The sequence below is a fragment of the Zonotrichia leucophrys genome, unplaced genomic scaffold, assembly GCF_028769735.1.
Source record: "Zonotrichia leucophrys gambelii isolate GWCS_2022_RI unplaced genomic scaffold, RI_Zleu_2.0 Scaffold_326_58299, whole genome shotgun sequence".
Lineage (NCBI taxonomy): Eukaryota > Metazoa > Chordata > Aves > Passeriformes > Passerellidae > Zonotrichia > Zonotrichia leucophrys.
In genome coordinates this window covers 28,934-54,631 of record NW_026992531.1, presented here as the reverse complement: position 1 = coordinate 54,631, position 25,698 = coordinate 28,934, and the positions used below count along the sequence as shown (strand labels likewise).

Below are 25,698 nucleotides of genomic sequence, written 5' to 3'. Positions count from 1 at the left end.
ATGGCCCTTGCTCTGCGCCTCTTCCTCCTGCTCCTCCTGGCCGTGGCCCTGCCTGCCAGGGCTGCCCAGGCTGCTCCGCTGCAAGGGTGGCGAGCAGGTGAGCCGGCAACCTGGCTCCCCTTTCCCGGGACAGCGCTCCCTGCTCCCCAGGAAGCGCCGGGGATGGTTTTCCCCAGGCCTTTAGTGAGGGTTTCCTCTGGGGGAGGGAGAGAGACCCCACGGTCCTGGGCAGCCCCAGTTTCCTCTCCAGGGATGTGTCCCAGTGCCTGCAAAGAGGGTGCAGAGTGACCAGGAGCCAGGCCAGAGCTCCCGAGGCCCCTGTGCAGTTTGGCCTTGTCCATTCACACCTGGCTCCCGCAGCCTTAACCAACCCCCTTGCATTGCCCTGTTCCCAAAGGTAGAAGGGGATCCCAACACACAAATGAAATGGTTCAGGTCTTTGTTCCATTCTAGATTTGGATCACGCCTTGCAAGATTTGGAAGTCCAGGTGAATGACACTTTGAATGTCTTGGTGAATGCCAGAGGCAAGTTCTGAATTTCCCTTTTTACTGGCAGACTAATCAGTGTCCATGTTGCAAGAGCTCACCCATCGGTCATTTTTGTTAACGTTAAGTCAGGGCTGAAGAATTTTGTAAACTTTGCCCCGCTCTTTTGTGGAGCATTGAGGGATCCCACAGGATGGCTGTCAGTAAGAGGAAGGAGCGTTTAGCTGTCCATCCTCCTCCCGTGTGCAATGCCACTGTGTCCTTCTGTGTGCTCTGTGCAGTCACAGAGAAGAGCAGAACGGGCAGGGGCCAGGCCCAGGGCTGTGCCCCAGCGCTGAGCCTTGCCTGCAGCCCGAGGATCTGCTACAGTGCCACGGGTGATGTTCTGTCCTGCCTTTCTTTGCAGCTGAACTTGTTGGTGAAGGTGATCTGGCTTCCAAAACCACATCCATGACTGAGCCTCTGGGAGATGGTGAGGGTAGGTCAAGGCCTTTCCCCTGGGAGAGCTGCCAGCTCAGAGCCCAAAGCTCGGCCAGGGGGGCATCGCTGCAGGTGCCAGGACAGAGCCATGCACGTCTGTGCCCTCGCCCTGCGCCATCCCCTCACCGCTCCTGCGGCTCAGTGGTGCCCGTGCAGCTGAGCAGAGATAGCAGAAGCTTCTGTGGCTGATGTGTTACAGATGTGTCTGCAGGGAGGACTTTTCCTGTCCCTACACAGAAGCCAGGCTCCCGTCGCAGGGGTGAGTAGTGTGTCCCTGCTGACGCCACAGACTGAGCCCTGCTTTTGTGGCATCCATTCATGGGAAATGGAACCGTGTTGCTCCAAGGTCCTCCAAGGGGAAAGAACAAAGTTACAGGACAGAAGAAACCCCATGAGCCATCTGAACACATGAGGGAAATGCTGAAAGAAATGCAGCAGGCAGGACAAGGTGGGTGCATTCCCTCAGCCTTCACCTGGGGCTCAGCAGCCGAGGCTTTGGCTGCACATCTGGACACGCCGAGCCCGGCACAGCAGGAAGGGATCCATGGCAGCCTCACTGCCCCGCTGCTGCTTCCACGCCCTGCAGGGCAGTTTCCCAGCCTGGCCTGGCTGCAGCTTCTCCCAGCCTCTGCAGGAAGGCATTCGGCATCAGCTGACAGGCAGCCCAAACCGCACCACAGGCATGAGATGCCCTGCAATTTCCCATCTCCAGGCAGATGAGAAGGGGCACCTATATGGAGAAGGGAGAGCCCTGCCCTACCCAAAAAGTTGAAAGGGATTTCCTGAATCTTAACCATGTCTTTGAGAGGCATTGCCTCCTGAAGATGCCACCTCTCCAATGGGAAACAGTCCAATATGATCCAGCTCTCTCTTTTCTCCAGAAGCAGATGGAGAGGCTGTGCAAAAGGAAGCATTTCCTGGAGGAAGCAGTGGCTCATGGACAGCCTCTTCTGCAGGACGGGAGGCGATGCCAGGCGCAGCCACAGGAGGTAATTGCTGTGCCTCTGGGCCTGAGCCCAGCTGAGGCTTGAGCTGCCCTCTCTGCTGCTTGGCATTGCGGGCACAGCCCGGACAAGACGGGCACAGCCCAGAGGAATTGTCCCCAGAAGGCTCAGGGCACTCGGCTACTGAGCTGTCCTGCTGGGCTCCCTCCGTGGGAGACACGTCCCTAAACCTGGGAGCGGCTGCACGGGGTGCCCATGGTGGGGAAAGGGCAGAGGGGGAGATCAAGGCTCCAGTGTGTCCTGAGAGGGCCTGGCTATGTGCCTGTGTGCTGGGGGATTTGTCCCAGGGGAAAGACAGTTGGAGAGATAGAAGTAGGTAGAAAGGGAGGGAGAAGGGGAAGGAGGGATGGAGGGGGACACGGGAATAGCTGTGGCACTGCCTGCTGCAGTTTTCCCCAGGGATGTAGCAAGAGTTGCAGCTGTGGAAGTGAGAGCCCCCAAGGCCCTGGGTTGCTTCAGCCGCCCCACCATGGATGTTGCACAGGGCATGGAAAGAGTGTGCAGAGTGACCAGGAGCCTGCCCAGAGCTCCCCAGGCCCTGTGCAGTTTGACCTTGTCCATTCACACCTGGCTCCCGCGGCCATACCCGACACCCTTGCAGTGCCCAACGCTTAAAGCAGAAGGGGATTCCAGCGCACAAAGGAAATGGTTCAGGTCTTTGTTCCATTTTAGATTTGGATCACGCCTTGCAAGATTTGGAAGTCCAGGTGAATGACACTTTGAATGTCATGGCGAATGCCAGAGGCAAGTTCTGAATTTCCCTTTTTACTGGCAGACTAATCAGTGTCCATGTTGCAAGAGCTCACCCATCGGCCATTTTTGTTAACGTTAAGTCAGGGCTGAAGAATTCTGTAAACCTTGCCCAGCTTCTTTCTGGAGCAGTGAGGGATCCCACAGGATGGCTGTCAGTGGGAGGAAGGAGCATTTAGCTGTCCATCCTCCTCCCGTGTGCAATGAGTGTGTCCTTCTGTGTGCTCTGTGCAGTCACAGAGAAGAGTAGAACGGGCAGGGGCCAGGCCCACGGCTGTGCCCCAGCGCTGAGCCTTGCCTGCAGCCCGAGGATCTGCTACAGTGCCACAGGTGATGTTCTGTCCGGCCTTTCTTTGCAGCTGAACTTGTTGGTGAAGGTGATCTGGCTTCCAAAACCACATCCATGACTGAGCCTCTGGGAGATGGTGAGGGTAGGTCAAGGCCTTTCCCCTGGGAGAGCTGCCAGCTCAGAGCCCAAAGCTCGGCCAGGGGGGCATCGCTGCAGGTGCCAGGACAGAGCCATGCACGTCTGTGCCCTCGCCCTGCGCCATCCCCTCACCGCTCCTGCGGCTCAGTGGTGCCCGTGCAGCTGAGCAGAGATAGCAGAAGCTTCTGTGGCTGATGTGTTACAGATGTGTCTGCAGGGAGGACTTTTCCTGTCCCTGTGATGATTCCTACCCAGAAGCCAGGCTCCCGTCGCAGGGGTGAGTAGTGTGTCCCTGCTGACGCCACAGACTGAGCCCTGCTTTTGTGGCATCCATTCATGGGAAATGGAACCGTGTTGCTCTAAGGTCCTCCAAGGGGAAAGAACAAAGTTACAGGACAGAAGAAACCCCATGAGCCATCTGAACACATGAGGGAAATGCTGAAAGAAATGCAGCAGGCAGGACAAGGTGGGTGCATTCCCTCAGCCTTCACCTGGGGCTCAGCAGCCGAGGCTTTGGCTGCACATCTGGACACACCGAGCCCGGCACAGCAGGAAGGGATCCATGGCAGCCTCACTGCCCCGCTGCTGCTTCCACGCCCTGCAGGGCAGTTTCCCAGCCTGGCCTGGCTGCAGCTTCTCCCCAGCCTCTGCAGGAAGGCATTGGGCATCAGCTGACAGGCAGCCCAAACCGCACCACAGGCATGAGATGCCCTGCAATTTCCCATCTCCAGGCAGATGAGAAGGGGCACCTATATGGAGAAGGGAGAGCCCTGCCCTACCCAAAATTTGAAAGGGATTTCCTGAATCTTAACCATGTCTTTGAGAGGCATTGCCTCCTGAAGATGCCACCTCTCCAATGGGAAACAGTCCAATATGATCCAGCTCTCTCTTTTCTCCAGAAGCAGATGGAGAGGCTGTGCAAAAGGAAGCATTTCCTGGAGGAAGCAGTGGCTCATGGACAGCCTCTTCTGCAGGACGGGAGGCGATGCCAGGCACAGCCACAGGAGGTAATTGCTGTGCCTCTGGGCCTGAGCCCAGCTGAGGCTTGAGCTGCCCTCTCTGCTGCTTGGCATTGCGGGCACAGCCCGGACAAGACGGGCACAGCCCAGAGGAATTGTCCCCAGAAGGCTCAGGGCACTCGGGTACTGAGCTGTCCTGCTGGGCTCCCTCCATGGGAGACACGTCCCGAAACCTGGGAGCGGCTGCACAGGGTGCCCATGGTGGGGAAAGGGCAGAGGGGGAGAGCAAGGCTCCAGTGCGTCCTGAGAGGGCCTGGCTATGTGCCTGTGTGCTGGGGGATTTGTCCCAGGGGAAAGACGGTTGGAGATATAGAAGTAGGTAGAAAGGGAGGGAGAAGGGGCAGAAGGGATGGAGGGGGACACGGGAATAGCTGTGGCACTGCCTGCTGCAGTTTTCCCCAGGGATTTAGCAAGAGTTGCAGCTGTGGAAGTGAGAGCTCCCAGGGCCCTGGGTTGCTTCAGCCGCCCCACCATGGATGTTGCACAGGGCATGCAAAGAGGGTGCAGAGTGACCAGGAGCCAGCCCAGAGCTCCCCAGGCCCTTGTGCAGTTTGACCTTGCCCATTCACCCCTGGCTCCCACGGCCTTACCTGACCCTATTTCAGTGCCCAATTCCCAAAGCAGAAGGGGATCCCAACACACCCTGAAAAATGTTCTCATCTGTGCTTCATTCTAGATGAGGTTGCTCGAAAGGCTTCCCCATTAGATTGGTTGAGAAAAGTGTTGAAGCCTTTGGAGCCTCCTTCAGGTATGTTCTCACTGTCCTACACAGTAATGATTGTTGACAACTTCACAGCAACCAGGTTATCCACCTACTGTGGCTGTTGTGTTACAGATGTGTCTGCAGGGTGGACTTTTCCTGCCCCTTTGCTGATTCCTACAAAGAAGCCTGGCTCCAATCACTGGGGTGAGTAGTGTTGTCCCTGCTGACCCCACAGGCTGAGCCCTGCTTCTGTGGCATCCATTCCTAGGAAATGGAACTACTTTCTGTTAAGGTCCTCTGAGAGGGAAGAACAAAGCCCCAGGACACAAGAAACCACATGAGCCAAACAACATCTTGAAACGGATAGTGACAGAACTTCTCAAAGGGAATGGTGAGAGCATTTCCCTCAGCCTTGTCCTGGGGCTCAGCAGCCGGCGGCTTTGGCTGCACATCTGGACACGCCGTGCCCAGAACAGCTGCAGGGGATCCATGGCAGCCTCGCTGCCCCGCTGCTGCTTCCAGGCCCTGCAGGGCTGTTTCCCAGCCTGGCCTGGCTGCAGCTTCTCCCCAGCCTCCGCAGGAAGGCAATGGGCATCAGCTGCCACGCAGCCACAACTCACACAGGATCCCCTGCATTTTCCCAGTCCCCAGGCACATCCTGAGGTGTGGCTGCTTGGAGGAGGGAGGGCCATAGCCAGCCCCAAAGGCCTGGGGGCATCAGGATTTTCCTGATCATTACCCATGTCTTGGACAAGTATTGCCTCCTGAAGAGGCCACCTCCTGGATTTGCAATGATTCCATCTGATCCAGCTGTGCCTCTTCCTTTCTCAAGGGATGGACAGAGAGGCTCTATGGAAGGTGGCATTTCCTGCAGGAAGGGAGGCGATGCCAGGCACAGCCACAGGAGGTAATTGCTGTGCCTCTGGGCCTGAGCCCTGCTGAGGCTTGGGCTGCCCTCTCTGCTGCTTGGCACTGCGGGCACAGCCCAGATGAATTGTCCTGAGCAGGCTCAGGGCACTCGGCTACTGAGCTGTCCTGCTGGGCTCCCTCCGTGGGAGACACGTCCCGAAACCTGGGAGCGGCTGCACGGGGTGCCCGTGGTGGGGAAAGGGCAGAGGGGGAGATCAAGGCTCCAGTGTGTCCTTAGAGGGCCTGACCATGTGCCCGTGGGCTGTGGGAGCTGTTCCATGGGCAGGTGGGCAAGCAGGAGGGAGGGACGCAGGTTGGGAGCGACAGCTGTGGCACTGCAGATTTCCCCAAGCATTTAGTGAGGGTTTCCTGTGTGGGAGGGAGAGAGCCCCAGGGCGCTGGGCTGCTCCAGCTGCCCCTCCAGGGATGTTGCACAGGACCTGCAAAGAGCGTGGAGAGTGACCAGGAGGCACAGGCTCCCACAGCCTTACCCCACCCCCTTGCAGTGCCCAATTCCCCAATTAAGAAGGGGATCCCAGCACACCATGGAAATGGTTCTGTAGCCTCTGTGATCCCTTCTTGACTGGGATCATGACTTGGATTACTTGGAAATGCTGGTGAATGGTACTTTGAAGATTTTGTCAGATGTTGGAGGCATGTTCTGAATGTACCTTTCCTGACAGAATAATCCGTGGCTGTGTGGCAGGAGCTTACTCATGAGCCAGTTCCCTTAAATTTCACTGAAGGTTGATCAGTTCTGGAAACCTTGCCCTGCTCCTTTCTGGGGCCCTGAGTCATCCCACAGGATTGCTGTCAGTGGGAAGAAGGGACATTTAGCTGTCCATTGCACACTCCTCCCGTGTGCAATGCCACAGTGTCCTTCGATGTGCTCTCTGCAGCCACAGAGAAGAGCAGAGAGGGAAGGGGCTGGCACTGTGCCCCGGGGCTGAGCCTTTCTCAGCTCCTTTGCTGCCCCCAGGGAGCCTGAGCTGCTCCTGCTGCCACTGCCAAGGCCTGGCCCTGCCTGGGGCTGGGTTTGGAGCTGCTGGCAGCTCCAGGGAGTCCTTTCTGCCCCAACAACCCTGCAACGGGTTCCTTCCATCCCAGTGTGGGGCCACTGCAAGCACGAGGTCCCCCTGGCCCTGCTCCTGAGTGGAAGGCAGAGCCAAGGGAGTGCCTTGGATGGCACCAATCACCCAGGTGCCCTCACTGCCACTCGGGCCTGAAGGAGAATCTTCAGCAGTGCCATTGGAGCTGTTGTGTCCTGCCTTTCTTTGCAGCTGAGCCTGTTGCTAAAGGTGATCTGGCTTCCCAGCCCACGTTCAGGATTGAGCCTCTGGGAGATGGTGAGGGTAGGTCAAGGCCTTTCCCCTGGGAGAGCTGCCAGCTGAGAGCCCAAAGCTCGGCCAGGGGGCATCGCTGCAGGTGCCAGGACAGAGCCATGCTCGTGTGTTCCCTCGCCCTGCACGATCCCCTCACAGCTTCTGCTCAGCACTGGCAGCTGTTTGGAGGAGGGTGGGCCCTGGCCCAGCTGAAAAAGCCCAGATGATTTGTTGATTTTACCCGATCTTGCATAAGCATGATGTCCTGAACATGCCATCAAAGTAATGGAGAATCGTTCCATCTGTTAAGGTGTACTTTTTGTTTCTCAAGTGATGGGCCAAAAGGCAGGACAGAAGGAGGTGTTTCCCCAAAGAAGCAGAGGCCGATTGGCAGCCCCTGCTGCAGGACGGAAGGCCAAGCCAAACACAGGCATGGGCACGGGCACAGGCTCAGAAGGTAATTGCTGTGCCGGGCTCAGCAGGGCTCAGCCCTTGGCAGGGCTGTGTGGCAGCAGCTCTTCCACTGGGGCCTTCCCTTGCACGGCCCTGCCGCAGCCAAAGCTGAGGGTGCCTTTGGAGCTCGTTCACAGCCTTGGGGAAAGGGGACTCACGCACCCATGTCCCTCCCGCTGCAGCTGCTCCAGGGCTGGCCCTGAGTGCCCAGAGGCCCAAGGCACAGGAGCAGCCCTGAGCAGGAGCCCTGCCGCGAGCCCAGGGCCAGAGCCAGCCTTGGCTACCGACTGGGCAGGGGCTGCACTGGCTCCTGACAGGGCCTGACTCTGTGCCCTGGGGCTGGGGGAGCTGTCAAGGGCAGGGAGGGCCAGGGCTGGCAGTGGCTGCTCAGGGATGGCTTTGGCCCATGTCCCTCCAAGCAGCCACTGCCCAAGCAGCTCCACAGCCCCCGGGCTCTCCTCCCGGCCTGCTGGGCTTTGTTGGGTGGCACAGCCTGTGCCAAGGGGCGGCAAAGTGCCTGCAGGCCCCAGCTCTGGGGGAAACGGAGAACATCCTGCCCGCATCCACCGTGCTGCCAGCTCAGCAGTGCAGCACAGCACGGGCTGACGCTCCCCATTGCTCCCACAGGTGCAGCTGGAACCACAGCACATGTTCCTGATGCCCAGAAGAGCCTTGGAAGGGGTTTCTGTCAGGGAACAGGCTTCTGGTTAGGGTTACTGGCAGGCCTGCTTGTCTTGGAGCTGATCTTAATCTTATGCTGTGTCCGAATTTGGACTTGCTGGAAGAGAAAAGAGTAAGTGTTTAGTTCACCTTTCCCTCAAACAGCTTCTTTTGAAATTGTACTTCAGACAGAAAACATTCCCACTGAGGCTGCACTGTAGGTGTGTCCAGTTCATAGTTGTCCAAAGAACTCTGCTGAGGGTTCTGCTGCTGCCCAGAGCTTTCATTGGCCTCCTAATTGCTGGGCCTTGTCCTGGGGGGCCCGCTGGGGCTGCAGCCAGTGCGTGCTCCCACTGAGGTTGCCTGGCCAAGAGCAGCCCCAGGGGCACAGGGCAGAGGCAAAGCACGGTGGGGAGGAGAAAGAGCAGGGACGAGATTGCCCTTGAAAGGCAGAGGCGCTCTGGGGCCCACTCCTGGCCACGGAGCCTGCCCAGAGCCGTGTCCTGCTGGCTGGGGCCTTGAGGGGCAGCTGTGCAGCTGGGCCAAGCTGTGCCAGCAGCTCCAGCCATGCTGGGGAGCCTTGCCAGCTCTGGGCCCTGCTGTGCAGGAGGGTCCCTGTGTACCACTGGCAGCTGGGGCCTCAGCCACCTCCTCTTTCCACAGTTCCACCTCTGGACAGGAGTTGTAAGACGGTGGCTGCACCTCATACCCAAACAGCAGGAGCAGCTCCTCCAGCAGTTAGGAGAGCCTGCGCAGCCCTGTCAAGAATTCCAAGAAGAAGACTCCAGAACAGCCATCGACAAGGAAATCCCCTGTTCTCCTGGAGATCCCACTGACACCTCCTCTCTCTATGTATATCCCCAAGCTACTTCCATTTCTTGTTTGTTCCCCCTTCTGTCCCGTCCCGACTTATTCTATAGACCCCAGGAGCAGCCCAGCACCCTCCAGCCCCTCCTCAGTCCAAAATGTTGCTTCCTCGGCCCCCGAGCCCCCTGGGCCTGCCCTCTAAACAGCAGTGAAGTTAACCCTGCTCTCTGCCAGGCTAGGTGATGGCCCTTTCTTTTGTTGCACTAAAGGGAATGTGCCATCATCCCAGTGTTTGGGTGGCAGCGGTAGCAAAGCCCAGCCAGCAGCAGCACTGGCTGAGCTCCATAGCCAGGAGCAGCCGTGGATGCCCATGGTGTGGGCAGGCAGGAGCCAGGCAGGGGCTGCTGTGACCAGCGGCGGGGTCCCAGGGACTGGGATAGCCCAGGGGGCAGGCAGCAGCATGGGGCTCCTGAGAAAAAGCAACTCCATTTGCTTAGTTTATCTGTTTTAGAAATTAGAAATCTGTACAAATATTTCAAAATCGTTTTTCTGTAGAGAGACACCCCCAAATATTTCTTCTCAATTCCTATCGTCATTAAAGATTTTTCTAAGTAGTTTTAGAATCGAGAGAACAAGTGACCTTATTTAGTCTTCACATTTCATTCTTAGAAATATTTAGAAATATCCCTTGTAGAGAGAAATCCCCAAATGTTTAATGTTTCATTCCTGTTTCCACAACACATCTGTATTTTTGAAACTACTTTTAGAGTTCTGGAAAATTGTTCCCGCTTTTTCAATAAAAAATAAAACTGCATTTCAGTGGTAATCTTTATTCTAGGAAGAAGTAAGACACCTTCAGCCAGCCAGCCTGCTGCAGAGGCTCTTTTCCTACAGGAGCTTTTTATCTGGTCACAACCAACGTACATAAAACCTTTTCCCAGATATTTCCTGAGATTTTTGATGAGCTCCCGTCTTAGTTGTCTCAGAGAAACTTTGAGCACAGTGGGTATCTCTTCAAGTTACCATTTTGTTTGCTTCTGGTGGAACTCCCTTCAGTGCTAGAGCAGGGCCATCTCTCAGCTTCCTGCTGGCCCCGGGCATCCTCCCAGCTTGCTGGGCTTTGTTGGGTGGCACAGCCTGTGCCAAGGGGCGGCAAGGTGCCTGCAGGCCCCAGCTCTGGGGGAAATGGAGAACGTCCTGCCTGCATCCACCGTGCTGCCAGCTCAGCAGTGCAGCACAGCACGGGCTGACGCTCCCCATTGCTCCCACAGGTGCAGGCGGCCCCACCACACGTGTTCCCTATTCCCCGAAGGGAATTGATTTTTGTCAGGGAACACACTGTTGGCTAGAGTTAATGGCAAGCCTGGCTTTTCTCTGGCATGCAGGGTATGGGGGACTCCTGTAATGCTGGCAGATGCCAGGGGTCCGCAATGAGGCACACAAGCTGGAGGGGCTGGTCTTGTGCGTGTTGAATTTTGCACTAAGATGTGCGGGGCTTTGGGTCCTTTGGAAGTGGTGCGTGTGGCTGGGGTTCCTCATGAGCTTCTATGGGGATTTGGGATCTTTTCTATGGTGTTCAAGTGACTGGAGAAATTTGTAAGTGTGGCAGGGGCTTGACTTCCTCGCGATTACCGTGGCGGTTTAGTGCTTGTTATCAAGGCTTGGAGAGGAGCTGAGTCCTTGCTAAGGTGGGCAGGAGGCTGGGTTCTTTTGTGAGGCACACAAGGCCGTCTTGGGGTCTCTGCATTGGTGTTCACGGATTGTTTGTGAGGCACACAGGGATATTTTCTGGTCCCTGCCACAGTTGCTTTACCAACTTGTTGCTGTGCAGGTGCTGCCAGCACCCAAACAAGGTCCTCTCCCCCTTAAGGCACTGGCCCTGATCTCTGGCCCCTACTGAAGGTTGGCAGAGCTTGGCCCAGCATTTCTGTTGCAATAAAGAGATGGAGCTGTCACCCCAGTGTCTGGGTGGCAGGAGCAGCAAAGCCCACCTGGCAGCCGCACTGGCTCAGCTCCATGACCAGGAGCAGCCGTGGATGCCCACAAGTGTGGGCAGGCAGGAGCCAGGCAGGGGCTGCTGTGACCAGCGGCGGGGTCCCGAGGGCTGGGGGAGCCCATGCTGAGCGTCCCTGGGCTGAGGGCACATTTCCTTCCCTGGCATCTTCTGGGCCTGGACCTCCTCCAGTGGCAAGCCCAGGAAAAGAGGGAAGCCATCAAGAGCATCTCCATGGACACAGTCTGACCCACAATGTCAGCAGGTGACAAATAAGGTTTTGCTGAGCAATGGACCTGGGATACACAAAAACAATCAAGGCAGTCCATTTGTACAGATGTGGGCACACTCTGGGGGTACAGCTGAGGCCATGAGGTCACAGCAGGCTCAGGGGTCACAGCAGGCTGAGGTCACAGCAGGCTCTGAGGTCACAGAGGTGCCAGACCCGGTGGTTGCACAGCAGCACAAGGAGCGAGCACTCAGTCCTTGAGCACAACTGTTGCGGCAGCAGCAGCGGCGGTGGCAGCAGTGGTGCTGACATTGGGACAGCGGTTCAGGACAGCGGTGGCAGCAAGCGCTGCGGGACTGGCAGAGGGCAAGGCACCATGGCCCTTGCTCTGCGCCTCTTCCTCCTGCTCCTCCTGGCCGTGGCCCTGCCTGCCAGGGCTGCCCAGGCTGCTCCGCTGCAAGGGTGGCGAGCAGGTGAGCTGGCAGCCTGGCTCCCCTTTCCCGGAACAGCGCTCCCTGCTCCCCGGGAAGTGCTGGCGATGGTTTTCCCCAGGCCTTTAGGGAGGGTTTCCTCTGGGGGAGGGAGAGAGATCCCAAGGCCTTGGGCAGCCCCAGTTTCCTCTCCAGGGATGTGTCACAGGGCCTGCAAAGAGGGTGCAGAGTGACCAGGAGCCAGCCCAGAACTGCCCAGGCCCCTGTGCAGTTTGGCCTTGTCCATTCACACCTGTCTCCCGTAGCCTTAACCAACCCCGTTGCAATGCCCTGTTCCCAAAGGCAGAAGGGGATCCCAGCACACAAAGGAAATGGTTCAGGTCTTTTCTCCATTCTAGATTTGGATCACTCCTTGGAAGATTTGGAAGTCCAGGTGAATGACACTTTGAATGTCTTGGCGAATGCCAGAGGCAAGTTCTGAATTTCCCTTTTTACTGGCAGAATAATCAGTGTCCATGTTGCAAGAGCTCACCCATCGGCCATTTTTGTTAACGTTAAGTCAGGGCTGAAGAATTCTGTAAACCTTGCCCTGCTCCTTTCTGGAGCACTGAGGCATCCTATTGGATCGCTGTCAGTGGGAGGAAGGAGCTTTTAGCTGTCCATCCTCCTCCCGTGTGCAGTGCCACTGTGTCCTTCTGTGTGCTCTGTGCAGTCACAGAGAAGAGTAGAACGGGCAGGGGCCAGGCTCAGGGCTGTGCCCCAGGGCTGAGCCTTGCCTGCAGCCCGAGGATCTGCTACAGTGCCATGGGTGATGTCCTGTCCTGCCTTTCTTTGCAGCTGAACCTGTTGATGAAGGTGATCTGGCTTCCAAAACCACATCCATGACTGAGCCTCTGGGAGATGGTGAGGGTAGGTCAAGCCCTTTCCCCTGGGAGAGCTGCCAGCTCAGAGCCCAAAGCTCGGCCATGGGGGCATCGCTGCAGGTGCCAGGACAGAGCCATGCACGTCTGTGCCCTCGCCCTGCGCGATCCCCTCACTGCTCCTGCGGCTCAGTGGTGCCCGTGCAGCTGAGCAGAGATGGCAGAAGCTTCTGTGGCTGATGTGTTACAGATGTGTCTGCAGGGAGGACTTTTCCTGTCCTGGTGATGATTCCTACACAGAAGCCAGGCTCTCATCACCAGGGTGAGGATCAATATTGTTCACCAACCCGTATCGGGGAATGATGTTTTCTAAGATAATCCTGGCAATTATTTCCGTGGTTTCTTTTCTATTTGGAAAGGCTTCTACCAAATGAGTGTGGTGGTCAACTATTACCAATAAATATTTGTAATTCTGTACAGGGGGCATTTCAGTAAAGTCTATGTGAATGTTTTGGAATGGCCTTTGGGCTAATTCTCTTTCCCCTGGTATGGTTTTTCTCATCACCTTTTGATCTACTTTTTGGCAAATTAAGCACCCTTGAGTTACTGCTTTTGCTAACTCATATATTCCGATACTTAGACTTTCTCTTAAAATGTGATCGCATAACCCTTGGAGCCCCCAGTGGGTTTATTCATGTATCTCTGTTAACATTTTCTGGGCAAGGTCTTTATTTAAAAATTTACGCCCATCTGGTGTCAACCACTGCCCTTGTTCCCCCTGATGCATTTTTAATTCTTTTATTGCTTTTAGTTCTTTCTCACTGAATACTAGTTTTCCTTTCCTTTCTTCGCCTAACACTTTGTTTGACCTCAGTCATTTCAGTGGCTCCCCTGGGTCTAATGCTGCCTCCTTAGCCATTTGGTCAGCTAACTGATTCCCTTTTTCCTCGATGGTATTCCCTTTCTGATGTCCCTTAACATGTACCACTGCAATCTCTGCAGCTTTAGGTAGAGATTCTAATATCGATCTAATCAGTTCTGTGTGCACGAAGTTTTTTTCCTTTGGAGTTCAGATACTCACATTCCTACTAAATCTTTCCAAATGTATGAATGATCCCAAAGGCGTACTGTGAGTCAGTGTAAATTGTCCCTTGGTCGCCTTCCAATAAGTCAAGTCCCCTCTTTAAGGCATAGATTTCACAACACTGAGCTGACAAATTAGAAGGCAGTTTGCCCTTCTCGGTAATTTTCATGTCTTCCTTTTCTGTATCTTCAATTATTGCATATCCAGACATCCTTTTCCCCTCCACTACTCTTGAAGACCCATCAGTGAATAATTTTCTTCCATAAGGTAAAGGTGTCTCTTCCAGATCTTCCCTAACTTTTGTCTGAAAGTCCACCAGTTCCAAGCAGTTATTCTCTAGTTCTAATAATGGCTCTCCAGAGAGAAACTGTGCTGGATTTAGGGTTTTAGAGGTTACCAGCTCTAGGTTGTCAGCATCTATTAAGATTATTTCATATTTCAATACTCTGGAGTCAGTAAGCCACTTCTGGATCCTTTGGCTTAAAATTGTTTTTAGATCCATGGGTTGTATGGATTCTTGTTTTGCCTCGCAAGGCCAGTTTTTGAGTTTCTTCAGGTAAAGTGGCTGCTGCACCAACTGCTCGAATACAGGTGGGCCACCCCCTAGCTCCTGGGTCTAGCAGTTTGGAGATGTAAGCAATTGGTTTCTTACACCCTCCCCACTCTTGGGCTGCCAGCCCATAAGCAATTCCTTTTTCCGTATTTACAAATAGGTCAAATTCTTTTTTCCAGATTGGGCAAACTTAGGACAGGTGCCGAGGATAGTTTGTCTTTCAAATTATTTAGTTTTTCGTCATCCTCAGCTGTCCATTCTGTTGAGTCAGGGTTTACTAATTTGTCATATAAAAATTTTACACTTTGGGTATATTGGTCTAACCATAACTTGCAGTACCTAAACAAGCCTAATAGTTTTCTGACATGTCGCTTAGTTATTGGTGCTGATATGGATAGTATGCCTGAAATTCTTTCAGGACTTAATTTCTTATATCATTTCCCAATTATGTGTCCCAGATAAGTAACTTCTGCTTCCACAAATTGCAATTTATTCTGGGATATTTTTAAACCCTTTGCTCCTAGGAAATTTAGAAGTCGTATACTTGTTGCCCTGACATTATTCTGTTCCTCTCCAGATACTAATAAGTCATCTACATATTGTAGAATTTGTACTCCGGGGTGAATTGTTCTAGAAGCCCTTCTAAGGCTTGCCCAAAGAGATTTGGGGACTCGGTAAATCCTTGGGGTATGTGCATCCACCTTAATTGTTGTTTCCTCCTCTTCTCTGGATGTTCCCACTCAAATGCGAACCAATCCCTATATTCCTCAGCAAGAGGACATGCCCAAAATGCATCTTTTAAATCTATAATAGTAAACCAGGCATGCTGTGTTGGGATCTGACTTAAGAGGGTGTAGGGGTTTGGGACCACTGGATGCCTGGTTATAGTTCTCTTATTTATTTCCCTTAAGTCTTGGACCAATCGGTATTTTCCCTCTGCCTTCTTGATTGCTAAAATAGGGGTGTTGTGTGGAGACATACACGGCTCCAGGATACCTTCCTCTAATAGCTGCTCAATCACAGGGGTCAGTCCCTTTTTCCCTCAATAGACATTGTGTATTGCTTTACTTGAATGGGAGGAATTCCTTTTTGCATTTCAATTCTTATTGGTGGGATGTCTAGATAGCCCCTCTTTCCTTCTCCTGCCCAAACCTCTGGGTTTATCTGCTCTGTATCTCCCGATGTCAATTTCATGATCTGGACTATCATTCTCCCATCCTTTGGGATAATTTCCACTCCTAATTGGACTTGCAGGTCCCTTCCTAGCTAATTACTTTCTAGATTAGGTAAATAGATAAAATCAGCCACACAGTGCCTTCCGTTTCCTTTATTTTCTACATTTTCAACTATGGAGGCTCTAAATGGTTTTCCCTCCACTCCCATCACCTCACAGACCTTTCTCCCAGGCGTCACTCTGGTGGGTAATTCCTTTATATTTGATCTATCTGCTCCAGTATCAACTAAAAATTCCAATTCCTCACTTTGGGGACCCACCTCAAAGTTTACTAGGGGCTCTTCTTGATGATACATTGGGTCCCCTAACATATAAAGCCCCTGACACCCCTAGTCATCTCCCCTCAGGAGTCTCTCAAGAGCCTCTTGTTCTTTTACAATTGCCTCATCAAAAGAGAGTTTATTGCAATTCCTTCTTATGTGTCCTATCTCTCCACAATAATAACATTTCCTCTCACTCAGTGGTACCACTGGTCTTCTGTTTGTATCCACCCATGGAGGTAGTATAGGTTTGTCTTTGGGTGTTTCAGAGGAGGACTTCATCCACTTTCACTGACTCTCGATGGTTGTCCCTGCTGATCTCTGTTTACCCCTTGACTTTCCCTGGCTACAGGTACCATGATTCTAGCTTTAGCTTTGGCTTTCTCTTCTTCTCTCCTTAAATATATCTTTAAGGCTTCCTTTAATAGTTCATTTATTCCCTTTTCCTGCCAGTCCTCCATTTTCTCTAACTTTCTCCGGATGTCTGGCCACGATTTTGTAACAAATTGCACTTTTAGAAGCACTTGGCCTTCAGAGCTATCGGGATCTATGTGGGAATATAATTGGAAGTTCCTCTTTAACCTATTAAGCCAAGTAGCTGGGGTTTCATCCTTTTCTTGCATGCTATCAAAAGCTAGTTTTGTGTTATTACTTTGGGGAACTGATTCCTTTATTCCTCTAACCATCAGAGACCTATACTCTTCCATGTTCCTCCTATCTTCCTCTTCATTAGGGTCCCACTCAGGGCCCTGTAAGGGTAATTTCTGGTCATTGGGATCTCCTGAACGATTTTCTCGCTCCCAGATCCACATTCCTGCGGCCCTGATCATCCTCACTTCTTCAGGGCTGAACAGAATTTTAAAAATAGAGTACAACTCTCCCCAGGTGTAAGTATTGGGGCCTAGAAATGGTCTACTTGGTTCGATATACCTACTGGATCCTCCACTAACTTCCCTAACTCCTTTTCAAAGCCTCGAATTTCAGTGGCTGTTAATGGGGCATTTACAAACCCAAGCCCCCACGTATCCCACCCATGGGGACTTCTCCAAGAGGAAAAAGCTTCTCCACTTTAGATGTTTTAGATCGTGTATTACAGTAAGGTCCCTCTGTGAGGTTACCCTTCTGTGAAGAAATGGGATGAGTGGGGGCTAGTGGGCTCCTACTAGCTGGGTTAGGGATGGAGGTGCTCCCCTCCCAGTTAGGGGGAGGTAATGGTACAGCAATAGGTAAGGGGAAAGAGACTGAACCTGTAGGAAAGGACACTGGGAGTGAGGCTGGAGAGACAGTGGAAGAGACTGAGGGGAAGGCTGGAGAAAGAACTGGATTAGAGGGAGGTGGGACAGAAGTATTTGGAGCAGATGAGGGAGTTGAGGTTAGGGTAGGAGTATTGACGATAGGAGGGTTAATTGGAGGTGCTAATGGGATCAGAGTGGCTGCTGGTTCTGGGGATGGAGAGGCCAGAGGTAAAATCGGGGGATCTGGGAGAGGAGCCTGGGGCATTGCCGGGTAAATAGGAGGGAATGGAGGAGGAGGTAAGTAATCAAGGGGGTCCCACTTAACACTAACCTCTTCTCTCCCCTCATTCTCTTCCTCCTATTTTTGTAGTTTACAGATTTTTGTAACCTCACTGCCGGTGGTATCTCTCTGCCAACATGCAGCATATGTTAAGTGCTCAAGATTAGGATGTTCTTGGGTTTTCAGGTGTTGGTTTAATTGGGAACCCATCCATGGATCTCTTGTCCCATACCACAGTGTCCAGGTTTAGAGCAAATTTGGGGAAGAATCCCCCAAAGGAGCTCCAGTGGAAAAAGCAGATCCAATCGGCCCCTCTCCCCACTGGTCTGGGAGGAAAAAATAACTGTTTATTAAACAATAAACTAAAACAATATCAAACAATGAGACCCCTTGCCACTCTAAAAGAGATGACAAACTGAGAAAACCCTGGGTTGAAGCTCAGCTCACTCAGTCTCTGATCAGTCCCTCCAGTGCTGGAATTGTCGCAGGCCAGGCCCGGCCCGGTGGGCCACACCTGCAGCTGCCGGTGCTCCCCTGGGTGTTCAGTCCAGAGCAGTTTCAAGAGGTGCAAAGAAAAAGGAAAAAAAACAGTCCAGGGAACTTCTCTGCCTCAGCTAGCTAACACTAACTAAAAAGCAAAAGAAGAGCTCTGTCCTGCTGTCTGTCCGCAGACAACAACAGTCCAGGAGGAGGAATGTGGAGGAGTGAGTGCAGTGCCTGAAAACAAACTGCATACCTCTTCTCTCCCCCCCTTCACTCTCTGGAACACTCTTAAAGATACAAAACTTATTATTCAACATAAACAGAATGAGACGACTGGGGATAGAAGCATCATATGGTCAACCCAGGACATTCCACCCCTTATCCCCATATCATCTGCTTACTACTAAAACTAATATAAATTCTAACTCTACAAGTACATACGTGATACATCCATTATACAGCAATACACAGACAATGGTAATATCACTCAGCAAACAGTGACATTTACACAGGTTTTATCCAACAATCAGATCTCCCTGAGGTACACAGCGTGTTCTTCCATATTTTTGCATTATCCACCATGTGCAACCTGGTCTCTGAGCAAAAACAACCCCATGAATGGGTTTGTCTGTATTCGAGGCAGGATTAATCCAAACTGTCTTCCCTAATAAACCTCTGACATGCATCACTGGGACTTTGTCTCCATCTACTCTCTGCAAGGGCTCAGATTGGGCAGGGCCCACTCGTTTAGTAGAGCCTTGGGTGTTAACTAATCAGGTGGCTTTTGCCAGATGCTCCCAGTTTTTGAAAGATCCCCCACCTAATGCTTTCAATGTGGTTTTTAACAGTCCATTGTACCTCTTCACTTTGCCTGCAGCTGGTGCAAGGTAGGGGATAGGGTACACCCACTTAATGCCATGTTCCCTAGCCCAGGTGTTGATAAGGCTGTTCTTGAAATGGGTCCCAATGTCTGACTCGATCCCCTCAGGGCTACTGTGTCTCCACAGAACTTGCTTTTCCAGGCCCAGGATGGTGCTCCGGGCCATAGCATGAGACACAGGGTAGGTTTCCAACCATCCAGTGGTGGCTTCCACCATGGTCAGCTCATAGCGCTTGCCCTGGCATGTCTGGGGCAGTGTGATGGAGTCAATCTGCCAGGCCTCCCCATACTTGTTCTTGGACTACCGCCCACTGTACCACAGGGGCTTCACTCGCTTGGCCTGCTTGATGGCAGCACATGTCTCACAGTCATGGATAACGTGGGAAATACTGTCCATGGTTAAATTCACCCCTCGGTCTTGTGCCCACTTATAGGTGGCATCCCTGCCCTGATGCCCTGAGGCATCATGGGCACATCGAGCTAGGAATAACTCTCCCTTATGTTCCCAATCTAGGTCTATTTTGGACACCCCTATCTTTGCAGCTTGGTCTACTTGCTCATTGTTTTGGTGCTCCTCATTGGCCCTACTCTTGGGTACATGGGCATCTACATGGTGGACTTTCACAGGTAGCCTCCCTACCCTGGTAGCAATGTCTTTCCACTCATCAGCAGCCCAAATTGGTTTCCCTCTACGTTGCCAGTTAGCCCTTTTCCACCTCTCCAGCCATCCCCACAGAGCATTGGCTACCATCCATGAATCAGTGTAGAGGTACAGCTTTGGCCACTTCTCTCTTTCTACAATGTCCAGGGCCAGCTGAACAGCTTTGAGTTCAGCAAATTGACTTGATCCACCTTCTCCTTCAGTAGCTTGTGCAACCTGTCGTGTGGGGCTCCATATGGCTGCTTTCCACTTCCGGTTCATCCCTACGATTGGACCATCAGTGAAAAGACCGTAGCATGTTTCCTCTGGGAAAATTTGGTTATATGGAGGAGCTTCTTCAGTCCATGTTGCTGGTCTTGTTCTTCATCTGTGACACCAAAATTTTCACCTTCAGGCCAATTTGTAATTACCTCCAAAATCCCTGGGCCATTCAGTTTACCTATAAGGGCAGTGTCTCTGTCCCTCTGGGAGCCTCTCAGGAACCCTCAGCCAGTCCCGAGTTGACAGACACCGGGGACCAGCCCCGACACGGCCGACAGCGGGGAGACACTCTCCCAAGCCCCGAGGGTATGGAGGGCATGTGGTTGTCTTTGCAGCAGGAGAGACACCAGAGACATGGGTACAAGATAAAGGGCCGACTCTTAGCAGGGGTTAATCCCAGGTTTTATTCCAGGAGTCCCAAAGGAGCCCCTACACCTCAGGGCGCTCCTGCTGAGAACCCTGGGAGATGTGCCAAGGTTACATTTAAAGGGAGGTGGAAACCAAAAGTAGATAACATTTTACTAACCAATAAGTGACCCTAAGGGATGGGTACTGGGGGACGGACATTTAGGACAGCATATAGGGCAAGGCTTGGGGTGCTGACCCCCAGCCTTTGGCTGATCACTCGACATCCTGGACCGAAGCTTCTAGATGGAGGGGATGGGATGCTGAGTGATTGACAGAGAGCCAGGGTGGGGATTTGGGGATGATCTCAGCAAGGGAAAGGGATTACACAGGTAAAGGGAGGGGGGTACCATCTGAGATGAACCATTTGGGAAAAATACGGGGATTCAAAAACAAAACTATTACAAAATATTATAAAGTACAAAAACACACTACGACACACCACCCAGATCTGGTGTTTACTGCACAAGCGCCCAGATCTGGAAATTTTCCAGGGCTGACACAGCCCAAGTCCAGCAATTTGCTGGCACAGACAGCCAAAATCCGGCAATTTCCTGATGCCAATACAGGTGCTCAGACCTGGTGTTTGGTGCCACTGCCAGTGCTCAGATCTGGATACTTCCCGGTTCTGGCAGAGCCAAGTCCAGAAATTTTCTGGCAAAGAAAGGCATAATTTGGCAATTCCCTGCTACCATCATTGGCAATGCCAAGATCCGGTGTTTGCTGGCACCACCAGTGCCCAGATGCTGGAATTTCCCGGTGCTGGCACAGCCTGAGTCTAGTCATTTTCTGGCAAAGAAAGCCAAGACCTTGCAAATACCTGGTGCTGGCCCCACCCAGATCTGGTGTTTGCTGGCACTGCCAGTGCTCAGATCCAGCAGTTTCCCAGTAGCAGCACAGCCCAAGTCCAGCAGTTTGCTGGCACAGAAAGAAAAAACCGGCAATTTTCTGGTGATAGCACCGGCAGCACCCAGATCTGCCTTTAGCTGGCACTGCCAGTGCCCAGATCTGGCAATTTCCCTGTGCCAGCACAACCCAAATGCAGCAATTGTCTGGCAAAGAAAGCCAAAGCCCTGCACTGCCCAGATCTGGTGTGTTTGGGTTGGTTTAAAAGAAGAGGGAGACCTCGGCTTAAGGCCATGGGAAAACCCTGTTTAGTTGGGGTCAGCAGGAGCTCCCGCCCATAATCCTCTTGTTCAGTTATGCAGATTATTACTAGAAAGTTCTGAATTCTCTTTGCTACCATTGGTTACTTTATACTGCAAAAACTGTAATATTCTTAATCCTTCCTTCCTCTTGGATTCTTCCCTCAGATTCCACCTTAACCCCTCCCCATAAATAAATGTATAAATATTCCTGCTAGACCCTGGACCCAGGCCTTTTTCTGCTTCTCTCTCTGTACTGTGTACGCCGTCTTGTTTGTTGTGTTTGCCTTCAGTAAAGTTCTGTTTCCAGACAACGAGATGAAAGCAGTCTCTGTCTGTAAAGTTGCCAGAGCTGGTTCTCAGGGAAACCACTGGTCAACAGTGCAGACGAGGACCAGAAGGTTTCACTGGCGTTTGCTGGCACTGCCAGTGCCCAGATCTGGAAATTTCCCTATTCTGACACAGCCCAAGTGCAGCAATTTGCTGGCACAGAAACCCAAAACCTGGCAACTTTCTGCTACTGGGTCTGGCACCACCCACATCTTGTGTTTCCTGCACAGGAACCCAGATTTGGAAATTTCCCGATGTCAGCGGAGCCCAAATCCGGCAGATTTCTGTCACTGGCAACGACACCACCCAGATCTGGTGTTTGCTGGCAGTGCCAGCGCCCAGATCTGAAAACTTCCTGGTGCTGGCACAGGCCAAGCCCAGTGATTTGCTGGCACAGAAAGCCAAAGCTTGGAAATCTGCAGGTTCTGGGTCCAGCGCCACCGTGATCTGGTGTTTGCTGGGACCGCCAGTGCCCAGATGTGGAAATTTCCCGATGCCTTTACAGCCCAGGTCCAGCAATTTGATTTTAGCCACCTTAGGAAGGGAAGTTCCTCGGACTGTGACTTTCCTTTTTCTTGGAACTGTTTAAACCTGCTCTGGACTGAAAACCCAGACAAACACCGGCAGCTCACACCTGTGGCCCACCGAGCTCTGGGACGCTGCATTCCAGCTCCAGAGGGACTTAGAAGAGACAGAGGGAGCCAACTACAACCCACAAAAAGGACTTTCTGAATTTGCCATCTCTTCAGCACTGTCAGAGGTTTTATTTAATATTATTCATTTTTCATGCTTCTGAATACTTTACTTGTTAAAAAAATGGGGTTTTTTCACTTTTCTCAAGGGAAGTCTTTCCCTGAATTAGTAGGGGGAGGGGCCGCTTGAACTTGCTTTCTAGACAGACCCCTTTAGGAGGTTTCCTCCCCAAATTTGTCCTAAGCCAACACAAACAGTCACAATGAAAATTTCACCAGTGGCGTAATTTCCTGGTGGCAAATCTTGTGACAGAAGCTTGACCTTGTTCTCCATGAGAGATTCTTGGGAAGAGCAGACAGGAGAAGATTCCTGGAAAACTGAAACAGCTTTCCAGAATTGAAATGAAAATGAAAGAAACAATCCAAGATGTTTTACTCTATTTATTTCTATGCTCCCCTTTTCAATGTTGCACTGCTTCTCCATCCCAGTAATTCCAGATGCACCTCACCTCTAGGATGGATGACTTAGTGATTTTAGACACTCTAAAATACCATGAGCCAGACACAGTTTTCCTTCCCCTGTTTTTACTGGAAAGCAACCCTGGATATGTAAGTGCAGTGCTGGGCTCAGGTAGGAATCCTACCCCAAGGGAAGGTGGCCCGACAGTGTTTGACCCTCAGCAAGGACAACGCACAGCAGCGAGTGAGGGGATCGCTGTGCCAGTGTGCAGGAGTCAGGGCTCTGCATCTGGGCTCAAGGCTGCAAAGTTCCCGTGTTTGGGCAGACGGAGGGGCTGTCCCCGGGGCGCGCGGGGCTCGAACGTGGGGCTCGTGGGGCGAGCGGGGAACGGACACGGGGACGAACGGCCCCGGTGCCTCAGTTGCAGCGGCGGCAGCGGCAGCGGCGGCAGCAGCGGCGGCAGCGGCAGCAGTAGCGGCGGCAGCACCAAAACAGATACTTTTGAATAGTCTTTCTCCTTTTCTTTCTCTTTCTCTCTTTCTTTCTCTTTCTCTCCCTTTCCCGCGGTCGGGCACCCTTCCCTCGGGGTCCCTTACCCGGCGTCCCTCTCCACTCTCCGCCTCCCTCTCCCCTACAGGGCCGGGCCATGCCCCCGGCCCGCCCCCGGCCCCGGGCGGGGCTGCCCCGTGCCCGGCCCCGGCCGTCCCGCCGCGGTCTCGCCTTCGCCCGGCTCTGGCCGTACTGGCGGTGGCGCTGCTGGGCGGGCATCAGTGCCTGGGGCGGGGGCGGCATCGCCGCCCTTCGGCTCCGCCTGGCCCGAGCCCGGCCCCGGACCCGACGCAGGGTCCATTCCCGACCCCGGCCCCGGCCCCGGCCCCGGCTCTTCCCGGGGCCCGCGGAGGACGCACGCGGCGCGGCCGCTCCCGCCGCCTCCGCTGCGGATTCCCCGGCCCGAGCTCCGCCGCTCGGCAGCGCGGCCTCCGGCCCCGAGCCGCCGAGGCCCGGGGCGGGTGGGGATGCCGGGCCCGGGGCGGGTGAGGGGCGCTCGGGGGCCGTTGCTGGCCCCGGGCCGAGCGCTGACAGCCGCGTCCCGCCCGCAGGGAAGGCGCAGGAGGCCTTGCAGGAGCGGTACCGGCTGGGTTCGCTGCTGGGCCGCGGCGGCTTCGGCAGCGTCTTCGCGGCCACGCGGCTCTCGGACGGCGCCCCGGTGAGCGGCGGGGCCGGCGGCGGGCGGAGGCGGAGGGGGTGGAGGAGGAGGATGGGTCGGGGCGCAGCGGGACAGGCGGCGAGCTGAGCCCGCTGCTCTCCCTCGCTCGCAGGTGGCCATCAAACGCGTGCCGCGGGATCGCATCCGGCACTGGGGTGAGCTGGTGAGTGAGCGGGGCCAGCGGCTACAGCCGGGCCGTGCCGGGCGGCGAGGAGCCAGGGCCCGGCAGGGTGGGAGCCGCCGGGAGCCCTGCGGGGAGAGCGGGCGTGGGCTGAGCGGGGCGTGCAGAGCATCCCGGGCTGGCTGAGGGCTTCCCTAGGCCTGGCACGGCCTCGGCCCCACTAACAGCATCGTGCTCCTCACGCAGCCCGACGGCACCAGCGCACCCATGGAGATCGTGCTGCTGGCCAAGGTGTCCTCTGGCTGTGGTGGTGTCATTCAGCTCCTGGAGTGGCTTGAGCTCCCCGACAGCTTCCTGCTGGTGCTGGAGCGTCCGGAGCGGTGCCAGGAGCTCTCGGGTGTCCTAGCGGAGCGAGGGTTCCTGCCAGAGGAGGAGGCACGGGTGCTGTTCCGCCAGGTGCTGGAGGCCGTGCGGCACTGCACCAGCTGCGGGGTCCTGCACAGGGACATCAAGCCCGAGAATATCCTGCTCGACCTGGCCAGCGGGCAGCTGAAACTGATCGACTTTGGCTGTGGCGCCTTCCTCCAAGACACAGCCTACACCCAGTTTGCAGGTGAGCCTTCGCAGGGGGTGCTCCTGGGCATCTCATGGCCCAGCCTGGGTGCAGCACTGGGGCCTCCCCCTATTGCAGCCGGGATGGGATTGATGCTAGAGCCGAGCTGATTTGGGTGGGGGTGTGAGGGGGCCCAGCTCCCAGCCCTGCTGACAGCCTTCAGCACCCACTGTGGCCTGGGCTGGGGCTGGAGCTGGGGCAGCCAGCCCGACACAAACCCCCATGGGGGTAGCAGAGAGGGAGGCCTGACCGCGTGCCCCAGATGGTTTGGTGTGCAGGCAAGGAAGGGCTGGACTGCTCCACTCCCCTTGTTTGCCTTGGCTTATTAAGATTTTTGGGGGCCATACAGGTGGGGAGGAGTGTGGGTTTTCTCCACTACTGGGTGGAGTTTTCCTTTGTGTGTCATGGTTGGGCCTTCCTAGGGTTTCTTCTGCCCTCTTCCAGGACCAGTGGCTTCTTTTCCAGCCTCGAGTTTGTGCACAAGACCCAAGTGCTGGCGAGAGGCTCACCCTGTGTGCCTCTGGGGCAGCCCCCACATGCCCAGGGATGCTGGGGCCAGGCTCTGGGAGCAGCAGCATCCCCCTACTGAGCTGTGTCTGTGTTCCACAGGAACCCTGTCCTACAGCCCACCAGAGTGGATCCAGCACCAGCGCTACCACGGCGAGGCAGCCACGATCTGGTCCCTGGGCCTCCTGCTGTGCCACCTGGTCATGGGGAAGCACCCATTCAGGAGGGGCCAGGAGATCATCCGGGGGCGGATCTTGTTCCCACGATGGCTCTCTCAAGGTGGATCCTCATCTCTGGGCACGGGGGCAATACCAGTGCTGGGAGTCAGCAGTGGGCTCATGGGCATCCCACTCTGGCAGCTGCTGAGGAGGTGGCACATGTCCTGCTCTCCTGCTCTCCTCCAAACAGAGTATCCATGGGGAAGTTTAGGCCCAGCTCTGGGCACACCCAGCATGACCTGGGCATGGGAACAGGGGGGCAACTTCTCCAGCTGACTGGTGATTTTTGGTTTCTCTCCCCAGCGTGCCAAGATGTCATTAAGAGGTGTTTGTCCATGCAACCCTCGGACAGGCCATCCTTAGAAGATCTTTTCTGTCATCCTTGGGTGAAGGATGTTTCCCTGCCCTAGAAGACTGAAGAGATCCTCGTGCACAGTTGGATCCAGGGGCCTGGCAGGTACCAGCTCCATGCATCTCTTGGCAATCAGTGGCAAAGCAAACCAGGCTGGTTTTGTCCTGCCTGTAGCTCTGAGCAG

At 54.2% G+C, this 25,698-nt stretch overlaps 1 protein-coding gene across 1 annotated transcript; it reads left to right on the top strand.

Moving 5' to 3' along the window:
- Positions 1-25,572, top strand: LOC135441519 (serine/threonine-protein kinase pim-2-like). The gene is made up of 9 exons (XM_064701075.1): positions 1-97; positions 454-525; positions 768-910; positions 1,848-1,955; positions 23,134-23,703; positions 23,816-23,866; positions 24,071-24,437; positions 25,047-25,223; positions 25,466-25,572. The coding sequence occupies exons 1-9, from the start codon at positions 1-3 to the stop codon at positions 25,570-25,572; spliced, it is 1,692 nt and encodes a 563-aa protein (XP_064557145.1).
- Positions 25,573-25,698: the final 126 nt, after the last annotated feature.